Source organism: Zonotrichia albicollis, chromosome 1, assembly GCF_047830755.1.
Source record: "Zonotrichia albicollis isolate bZonAlb1 chromosome 1, bZonAlb1.hap1, whole genome shotgun sequence".
Taxonomy (NCBI): Eukaryota; Metazoa; Chordata; class Aves; order Passeriformes; family Passerellidae; genus Zonotrichia; species Zonotrichia albicollis.
The window spans coordinates 1,917,658-1,927,836 of record NC_133819.1 but is presented as its reverse complement, the minus strand read 5'-3'; the positions used below and the strand labels follow the sequence as shown (position 1 = coordinate 1,927,836).

General features: G+C 46.1%; 1 protein-coding gene across 1 annotated transcript in view; it reads right to left on the bottom strand.

Annotated features, from left to right (window-relative positions):
• Positions 1-458: 458 nt before the first annotated feature.
• Positions 459-10,179, bottom strand: part of WNT3A (Wnt family member 3A) — a 49,787-nt gene continuing 40,066 nt past the window's right edge. Inside the window, exon 3 of the mRNA XM_026798350.2 lies at positions 459-8,478. Within this exon, the coding sequence (XP_026654151.2) occupies positions 7,999-8,478 (480 nt within the window). The 3' untranslated portion in view covers positions 459-7,998. The remainder of the gene's footprint in view (positions 8,479-10,179) is intronic.

The window sequence follows — 10,179 nt, the reverse complement described above, 5'->3', positions numbered from 1 at the left end:
TTTCTTCTTCTTCCAGAGACATTGTGAAAACTCATCCCTTTGCCATGTTGGCTTTTTATTGCTCTGGGAGAAGAAACTGGGTCCCTGTCCTGGTGATGCTCAGCTTAGAAATGGACTCATGGCAGTGAAAATGGATTTGTTTTATTTATATTTGTGTTGTCACCTCCCAAAGGAACTGTTCATGAATTAAATGGTGACAGCACAGGTGACATTTCTTCTTCCAGAGCACACAATTCCTGTCCCACAAGAGGAAGTCATATTTATTTCTTATTTCTCATAACCTTATTTCTTATAACCCAGCTGAATTTCAGCCTGTAATATGAAATTCCATCCAGTCAACACTAGGGAACAGCGGGAAAGAGCACCCAAACGCAGAATTAATTAAAATTAATGCACTTTTTTTCTTTTTCTGGATTTTAATTATAAAGTTAACACATCTATCAAACTTAACTGGTAACAAAAAACAGTTACAAGACATTGCTAATGTGCTGTCAGTAGAAAATGGGGTAAAAGCCAATGAGGTCACAAGCACAACAGCAGAGCAACAACACTGTCCCGATGAGTTATTTCAGCAAATATATACTCTTACTAATATATACATTTATTCATAAAATAAATAATCATAAAAAAATCATCAGACTTAACAAAATACTGAGAGGGAGGAAAAAAAAAAAAAAGAAAAAAAGGTGACAACTCTACTTTGTACAATAGCTTTGGAATTCCAGGTTGTATCATACATGCAATCTGTACACGGGGGTGAGGGCAGGGGTCACAGACAGTGATGGAGCTTTGAAGGAGGCGATGTAATCAGGCAGACAGTCTGTGGGAAGGGAAAGCAACAGCAAAAAAACCCACTCACAAGAAGAGACTTGTCCCTGAGTGCTGGACAAGCATGTTTTGTACCGTGGGGGAATCCCCTGGGGTGCTACAGGTTTTGTGTTTTGTGCCTTCCACACTGCTGGTGGGCTTGTCAGAGAGTCCAAAGCTACAGCAGGGCTTGTTTGGGCAGGCGGGGTCCTGGCAGGGACAGAAAGTGATGCCACAAGGGATTGATGGAGTGGGATCCCACTGGGATGAGGAGGTGGAGGCTGAGCTGCCATCAGCTGGGGACAGGGACGACCAGGACTAGAGCAGAGATCAGGAGGGTTTTATCTGATTTTGGAATTTTTGGGAGACTGACCTCAAACCTCTTGCGCTTTCCAAGGGGCAGCAGCAGGTGGAAATATTGGCAAGGAGCTCTGACACCATGGTGCCATCCCTCAGAACCATGGGTGACACTCAGCTGCTTGCTCAGCCCATGTCTGCAGCAGATCTGCCTTCAGGATTTTTGGTGGAGAGGAATGAATGGAGAGAAATAAATAAATACTAATAAATAATAAGAAGAAACTCGGAAAAGGAAGAGAAATGGGGAAAGCTTCTCCTCACGCTTTCCCCACTTCCATGCGGGGCTGTCCAAGACCTTCCTTGGTGTAAGTAAAGGTCCACAGAGACAGAGGAGGAGATCATGTGGAACAGACCCTTGTGGCTTCAGGAATTTCCTCCATCTGGGTGGTGTCCACCTAAGGGCAGGATTTTGCCCATGGATGACTTGGTGGAACCTGTCCATTCCCTTTATGTGCTCCTCAGCAGGAAGAGCACAGATGCTCCCTTGGGGTCACAGCCATGACAAACCAGGCAGTAAAGTGGATTAAATAATTATTTTTACAGAACAGGTTCACCTTCTGCTCCCCTTGAGACACTTGTGACTGATTTTTGTTGGTTTAAGTGAGAATTGAGACCATGACCAGTTTTCCACCTCAGAGAATCTAAAGAGAGTTTGGAATCTGGAGTGGGATCCTGCTCATGGATGAAGACATACACAAGCCTGTGTCTGCATGGGATTGAGACATCCAGACACCCATCTCTGATGGAGAACCATCTGTATGGCTCTGCCAGATATGCCCTGAGATCCAAGGGAAGCCCACATTGCTCCAGAGTAGCTTTTAGGAGCCACTGGGGTACCCTGGAGCATCCCAGATGGCTCTAGACACCTATTTCAATAATTTAGTTCAGCCCTAAACGCTGAGTTTAGGCAAATGGAGCCCATAATTTGGTTTCTATGGGGATTTAGGCACCTAACACATATGTAGATACCTGCCTTTAAGCATCTCACTTTGTATTCCAAGTCCCACTGTAGGTGCCACTGCCTGGGAATCAACTCCTGGCCTCTTGCTCATGCTTGAGAAAAATCTCCTCCTCCAAAGTGGAAATGCACCAAAGACCCCTCTGGAAAATGTAGAAAAGTGGGAAATGCAGTCAACTTAACCAAGCCAGGAAAATACTGAGAGGGGCAGGAATGAGGACTAAACACCCCTTCTGGAAATGGAGGCCAGAGGAGCCCCCATTTCCCACCAAACTGAGGAATCTGCACCCCATGGCTGTTTATGGAGACCTGAGCTGGGGGTGAGGAGCTGCAGAGCAGGAACTGTGCTGGAGAACACAAGGAAGGGCAGGAAACAGGAGGATGGAAGGGTTAAAATGTGAATAAAACAATTCAGCCAGATGTCACTGCTGCTTCCAGTGAGAGAGGGGAAATCTGGAAAAAAGAGAGACTCCCATAATGAAAAGTCACAATTAAAGCAGCCAAATTTAGCTTGGAGGGAGGTAGAAAATAGGAAATTATAGGTATGAAGAAGAGATGAGGTCTTGTCCTGCCCAGCCCAGCTTCTCTCCCTTCATCCAACACTCCCTGACATCTCACCCCAGCAGCTGCTGGAGCTCAGGAATGACAGATCTGAGCAGGGCACTTGGGCTTGGTGCCTTTCATGGCCCAGTTTTCATCCTCCCAAATGGATTTTGTTAAAGCATCAAGGGAAGTCTGGAGTAATTTCCATAGTGCAGACCCTGGGACTGGATTCACAGCTCCCAGCTCCTGCAGAGTGCTCATTCTCCATCCCTGAATATCCCCAACAACATCAAACACCAGATTTTCAGCACTGAAACCAATCTTTGAAGCTAAAAAAAAAAAAAAAAAAAGTAACCCAAAGCTCAGAGTTTTTCTCCTGTATATTAATTTAAGGATGGGGGCATGATAAGAATATGAAGACACATGACAAATGCAACATAATCCAGGGACATTTCTGTGGCAAATGAATGCAATGAAAACACCAAAAATATTTGAGATTGAGAGGCAGAAGAAATTGTTTTCTGGGGTTTGTTAATACAGAAAATCTGCAGTGCTCAGCTTAGACGACAGCACTGCAGGGCTGACGTGGTCAGTGCTGACTCAGGAATGTCTGTGCCATATTGCATTTTGTGGTGTGGTTGTCTCTGCCATCCCCTCCAAAAATTAAACCCCAACTGCTCTAGTTCTGCACGTGAAGCTTCCCATGAGGAGTGCAAGCAATTTGGGAGATTTCAAAATGCTTTGGAGAAGACTGTCAATGCTGGGTACGACACTCAGTGAGAGAGATAACTGGGATCAAGCATCAAAAATGTTCTTCCCTCCCCATATATTAATTTTCTCTGAGAAAGAGAAGCCCCCAAATTCTAAAACTAAACCAAACCAAGGACAACAACAACAACAACAAAAAAAAAATGTAACACCCAACAAGACAACCAAACTCCTAAACTTTCCATTTCTTTCATAGAAAGAAAAGAGATGAGGCCTAATTCACCCCTCGCAGGTAACGCCACTGTCTTTAATACCTTGGATGTGGAACTGATGGGGCCCATCTGACCCATCTGTCCAGCTAAAGGAGAGGCTGGATAGCAGCATGGGAGAGGATGGAGTTATGGTCCTTTCTCACTTTTATTTTTTACATCTGTTCCTTTGTTGGGTGACACCTTGTCCCTTTCCCCCATCCTGCCAGAGACACCTCTGGTACAAACCATGTGCCTGAGGACAAAGCTCACCAGGGAAGGACACCAGGGAGCACAGAGGTGAAGATGGCCAGCTCCCATTTGTGGGAAATGAATGATGTTTTCCTTTTGACTATAAACTGGAGCATTACACCAAGGTGGGGGAGAAGGTCTGACAGAAAACCATGTCAAGAGAAGTGCCCAATTCAATTGCCTACACGATTACATCTTGGGTCATTTTGGACACCCAGAGGTCTCTGACTGCCCAGGTTTATGATCTGTGTGGGTCTTATGCCATTGAAACAACATCTGAACCCCAACAGGACACTGTAGGGCACCTGTAAAATGTCACCAGATGTTTCTATTATTGAGTGAAATGCCAAGACCCTTCCATAAGTAATGTCCTGCTGTTTTCACAGGAGAAGCTGAGGCAGAAGGCAGCTCTGGGTGGCATTCAGACCATCTCCTGTAGGGAAGGATGGCACCTCACTCATCACTGGCTAAATTTTCTCACTGGTTCAGTGGAAACCCTGACTCAAGACACCCAGTGTAGGCAGTGGAGAGGGATCTCAGTTTTCCAAAGACACCTCCCAAATTCATGTGCAGCAGTGAGCAATGGCCCAAGCCCCCTCTCCAAAACACAGGCCCAGCTCCCAGACCCCTGGCAGGATTTTTTCCCCTCAGGGATGGGCAGAGCCAGCCCCAGGACTGGAACCCCCTGGTTGTGTTTGGGGTGATGAACAGAATTCACTCAGGCATTTTTCATCGACTTTAGTAGCAGCTGCTCAGCCCCTTACATTGGATCAGCACAGGGATGATTAATTACATAACAAACCCAAACAAGCACCCACAGGCTTTGTTAAAATCCCCTTGGATGGGGAGGAGTCCCCAACCACTGAGTTGGTTCCAGCCTGACCCCAGCTTGGAGGGAAGGAGCACAGCCTCCAGCCCATCTCAGATGATGATCAGGTTGTAGCTTCACCTCCTTGACTCATGGTGGATTTCACATCATCAGTCTGGACCCACGGAAGAGCTCACAGTCTGCTCTGAGCTCAGCAGCTAAGTCAGAGATACACCCAGAGGGCACTTAACCAAACATAACTTAGGTACCATTCTAAATACCATGAATCACCTTCTGGGTTTGTTTCTTGCCATTGATCCCAGCGGAAAATTAGATAAATAGCTTAGACCGGATGAAATAAATCCCACTGTTGCAGTCAAAATTTGTTCACCTCTAGAGGCAATTGCTCAGCAAATGCCCAGTTTCAATTTTTTTCCCCCCCTGCTTCCCAAAAAGCTTCACCTGCTGGTGATGCTGGGCTTGTTCTGGTGCAAAAGCAGAAATAGTGGATGGGAACAAACTATGAATGGGCTGGGGCCAGATTCCAGCTCCCACTCATGGAAACCAAATCCTCCAACCCATTCCTTCACTGGTGTGGTATAAAAGAAGGAGTTTGAAATCACTTGGCTTAAAAATCTTAGGGTAGAACCAGTTGTGGGTGTGACCCTGCTGCAGTCAATGGATTGAAGGGACTGTGGTGGCCTGCAGTGATTTGAATTTCCACTGTTGTGTCACCATTTATTGGCAGAAGTTCCTGGTAGGACATGTCTGACATCTCCCATTGTGGCTGCTTGTGCTGCATCACATTAAGTAAATCAGATGTATCTTCCCTTATCCCATCCTCTCCAATTTATCAATGTCTTCCACCCCTTGTGTGGCTTTCTGGAGCATTTGCTTTCCTGACAGATTGTGTTTGAATGTTGGTTACAGGTGCAATCTCCCCCTGCAGTGGCTTCCTTCTCTATTTCCCATGATTAAGTTTTCCTTTTCTCCAAGACTGCATTATGAAAATCAGTTATACATCCCTTAATTGATCTTCATTTAAGTTTTCAGTGACCTATTGCCTTCTCCACATGGTGTGTGGCCATTGATGATGTGCAGTGTTCACATGGACAGGTGTCACAGATTGATTTTTCTCCCTATATTTTTCTTTGCTTCTCTCGATCTCCTCTCTCCTTCTGCTCTCATTTCACTGCAGCATTTTTTTTTTTTTTTTGCAAAGCACTGATAGAAGTGCCTCCATCAATAAGCAAATCTTGCTTGTGCCCTTGGGCACAGCCCTGAGACAAATGGGTGATGCATAAACTGCACCAACCTAGGAGTAGTCCCAGGAGACGCTGTGAGTCAGAGCCAGCCCTTGGAGGCATCATTTCCTCCTGTTTTCTCTCTGATGGGATTAAGCTCTGTTTGTTCCCTTCTTCTTCTGCATACTCCCTCCTTTGGTTCCTGGGAAAAGGCTGACACACACAGAGAGGAGCACTCTGATTTCTCTACAAAGATTTCCAGGAGTGATCCAGCCAAGGGCCATGATTACATTGCCATGAAATGGGAATTAACTCATGCCCTGTTTCCCTTTCTGTACTGAAGAGACAGAATAAACACCCATCCATTGTCCTTTTTCCAGGATAGGAACCCAAAAGCAGGGGTGAGGCAGAGAGGACACAGGGCAAGTGCATCTGGGGCTAAAACAGGCTGTGACTGTGCTTGGTTCACCTCTCATTTACCCCAGTATTGACCAGGAATAGCCCAAGCAGGGTTCCAGTGCTGTAAATACCAAGGTGGTGGGCTGAGCTCATGCCTGATCCCCTTCAGGAATTCCTGATGCCCATGGAGGAGGTGAGACCTGTTTCTGTAAGCTGTGATCCTGACCTGGAGTTGGAAGCAGAGCACCATGCAAGGAGGGCACTCAGGGGCGAGCAGAGCAGCAGAGATGGGCCAGCACTGCAAAGCTGGGGTTTGGCTCTGTGTCCAAACCTACCCAAACTCTGGGCTGGTTCACACTCTGGGTTTTGTCCATTTTAATCTGTGCCACTTTTACAGGAATTAGCTGTGGAACAAGGTTTGGCTTGAGTCTGAGACTGCTCCAGCTTGTGGGGTGTGGTGGTGGTGGGCTGCTTCACCCTCGTGTCCATTAATGGGTGACAATGAGTCCTTCAGATCCATGTTCCCGACAGACCTGTGGGCTCAGGCTGCTGCCAAGTGCCTGGGGAGCCTGCATCGGGTGCAGAGAGTGGAAGAACTAAGTGCACTTTCCAACTGCTGGTGACAGACCTGCTCAGTGAGGTGGGAAGGGTGAACACTTTCCCTTGCCATCCTTTCCCTGGGGTGCTGAGGAGAGGGATGTCCCATGCTCAGGAGTGAGTGAACAGCCCCAGAGATTCACTGCACCACGTTTCCAAGGAAAACTCACTGGCTGAGCCACGTGCCAGGCTGGAGAGCTGGAGCAGCATTCCCAGCTGCGGGACTGCGTCCTTCTCAATGCACACAGAGTCCTCTTCACTTCACACACAAGACTCTGAACTTTTCCATGCTGTGCACATCACCTGTGTGCCAACAGGGAGTTTACAAGAAGTCATCAGAAGTTTTCTCTCTTTCTCTCCCTCGTCTTCTCCCTCCTTCCATTTCTACAGATGTCACAGGATCCTATGTCCAATCTGGCAGAAGCTACTACGCTAAAAAGTTCGCATCAAGAGCTTGCCTACTCTCCAGCTCTGTTAAATATTTGTAGACTTCTCTGGTTCCAAGGCAAAAGCAAAGTAGTCATGTTTTTTATTTTAAAAATCCTTAATTTATCTGCTTTTATTTCTTTTGCTGCTGTTGCTCATATCACACAGTCTGGCCATTCGTGTTTGCAGAGAGATCTCTCAGAAACTCAGTGCTGCTGTTCAGCACAGCCTCTGCCTGGCTGAGAGAAAAAGAGATGCTTAGGAAGATGCAAGTCTTTCAAAGGACACTTAATCACACGAGTCACTTCAGGTGGGTGGGAGCAGAGCAAATCCATGCTTTTGCTAATGCTCTTCTTTCCAGCTCAGTGTTGTGGGCTGGTGGAAAGAGCTGCTCTCCTTCCAGAGGCATCGGCATCGGGGCAGAACTTGTGTGACTGCCAGATGTACCTTGGGATAGCCCAGGAGTCATTAGACCTATTCTATCCAACCAGTTTTAGCCTTTTTATTTTTTAAATTTTTTTGTCCAGTTTTAATTCTTTTTTAATATCAAAAAAAGTAGACTTCTCTCACGTCTGCAACCTCAGAGGAAGTAGGCTCAAAAAATCCATTTCTCCACTCGGAGCCCGGCCAAGGGGGGTTTTCACGCCTGATTTATTTGCACGTGTGGACGTCGTAGACTCGTATGCACTCCTGGCAGCGGACGTAGCAGCACCAGTGGAAGATACAGTGACACTTCTCTTTCCTTTTCTCAGTCCTCGTGTTGTGCCCGCGGCCGCAGCACAGGAGGTCACAGCCGTCGATGCCGTGGGAGGTGACATTGCAGATCCTGTCGCGGGTCCCGAAGGAGCCTGTCTCGGGGTTGGGCTCGCAAAAGTTTGGCGAGTTCTCGTAGTAGACCAGGTCCTTCTCAGTGGGGGCCTTGAAGAAGTTGTATTTGGGCCGCAGGGTCTCCACCCAGCCGCGGGATTCCCGGTGTTTCTCCACCACCATCTCGGACGCGCTGTCGTACTTGTCCTTGAGGTAGTCGCCGATGACCCTGAAGTCGGGCTGGGACCACCAGCAGGTCTTCACCTCACAGCTGCCCGAGAGCCCGTGGCACTTGCACTTGAGGTGCATCAGCTCAATGATGGACTGCAAAAGAGAAGAAAGGCAAAGGAGAAGGAAGATGTTAATTGTGGCGATGCTCACAGGGGTATCAGGATGAGGGAAGAAACGTAGATCTGACTCCACGTTTCAGAAGGCTGATTTATAGTTTTATGATATATATTACATTAAAACTATACTAAAAGAATAGAAGAAAAGGTTTCATCAGAAGGCTAGCTAAGAATAGAAAAGAAAGAATGATAACAAAGGCAGCTGTCTTGGACTCTCTGTCCAAGCCAGCTGGGCTGTGATTGGCTATTAATTACAAACATCCAAGATGGGCCAATCAAAAATCTACTTGTTGCATTCCACAGCAGCAGATAACCATTGTTTACATTTTGTTTCTGAAGCCTCTCAGCTTCTCAGGAGGCAAAATCCTCAGGAAAGGATTTTCCATAAAAGATGTCTGTGACAGTTAACCTGTAATTAAATTTATGACATCCTGCCACTTGGCCATGATTTTCCAAGGAATTATGGATGTTTTCATAGATATATTGTTGTGAACAAAAATCCTCTTATCCCCCAGTCACTTCTGGGTCTAAGCCATAAAACTTCCGTACTTTATAGTTTTCAGTGACTGGTTCTGACTCCCAGCTCAAATTTAAGCATTTACCAAAAAGCTTTCACCAAGGAGATTTGTTAACTTCTGGCTTATCAATGTTCATGTAGGAATATTACAGTGCTGTCACACAGGAAAAAAATTCAAACACATCTGGACAGAGAAGCAAAGAACACACAAAGCTACTCAAACAATTCCTTGATAAATGAAAATAGCAGCTTTTCTGTTGGAAATAAAAGGAAGATGAAGTGTCCTAACTATCTAGAACAGAACTCCATCCTTTACATATGTTAAGCAAACAAGGTTCAAGACTTGTTATGACTACTTTCAGAAACTGAAAAGGGATTTGTTTTTATTTTAAAGCCAGGGTCATGATTTTTCTAAAATCACTTCAAAGGAAAAAAAAAAGAGCCCTACTTTTGATTTTAATGGCTCAGGCTTCAACACAAAACACTTTCCTGGGATAAATGGGAGGGTGATTATTGATCCCAGAAGCTTTGCTGCTTGTTTTTACCTCTTATATAACGAGTTTAAATAAACAGAGGTGTTGCCCTCCAGTACTCTGGGGTGGGAGACAACCTTATGCAACTTGATAATCTGCATTTCCAGAGCGATCAGCAAATTTCTGGGTACGTGAACAGGCGAGTGCCAGCCTGAGTCCATGAGATTTGCCATGAATCAGCACCTTGGTGCTCACCAGGTGTTTCCCTGTGTTATTTACGGAGTATCACCCTCCACAGAGCTGGCTGCAATTAGCGAGGAGGGAGAACCGCAGAAGGTTTTGCTCATAAAATCACCCCGAGCTTAATCAAAACTCCTGGAGGAGCAGTGGGGTTGGAGTTCCTATGGGAACTGATAGGAAACATTGCCCATGGCTCAGGTTTAGCTGGGAACACTCAGGTATGGGGGTCTGGAACAGCTGTCCCGTGGGTGCTGGCATGGTGACGATGGAAAACACCAGTGCTTTATAAAATACTGGGATTTCGGGTCATGGTGTGATGTCTGTGGGATTTCAGGTTGTGGTCTGATACCTGTAAAATGTCCTAGAGTCAAGGAACAAAACTTAGAGTAAAAAGACCTCTGCAGGCCTGTGATCACAGGGATGTTTGTGTCATGGACATATTTTATGA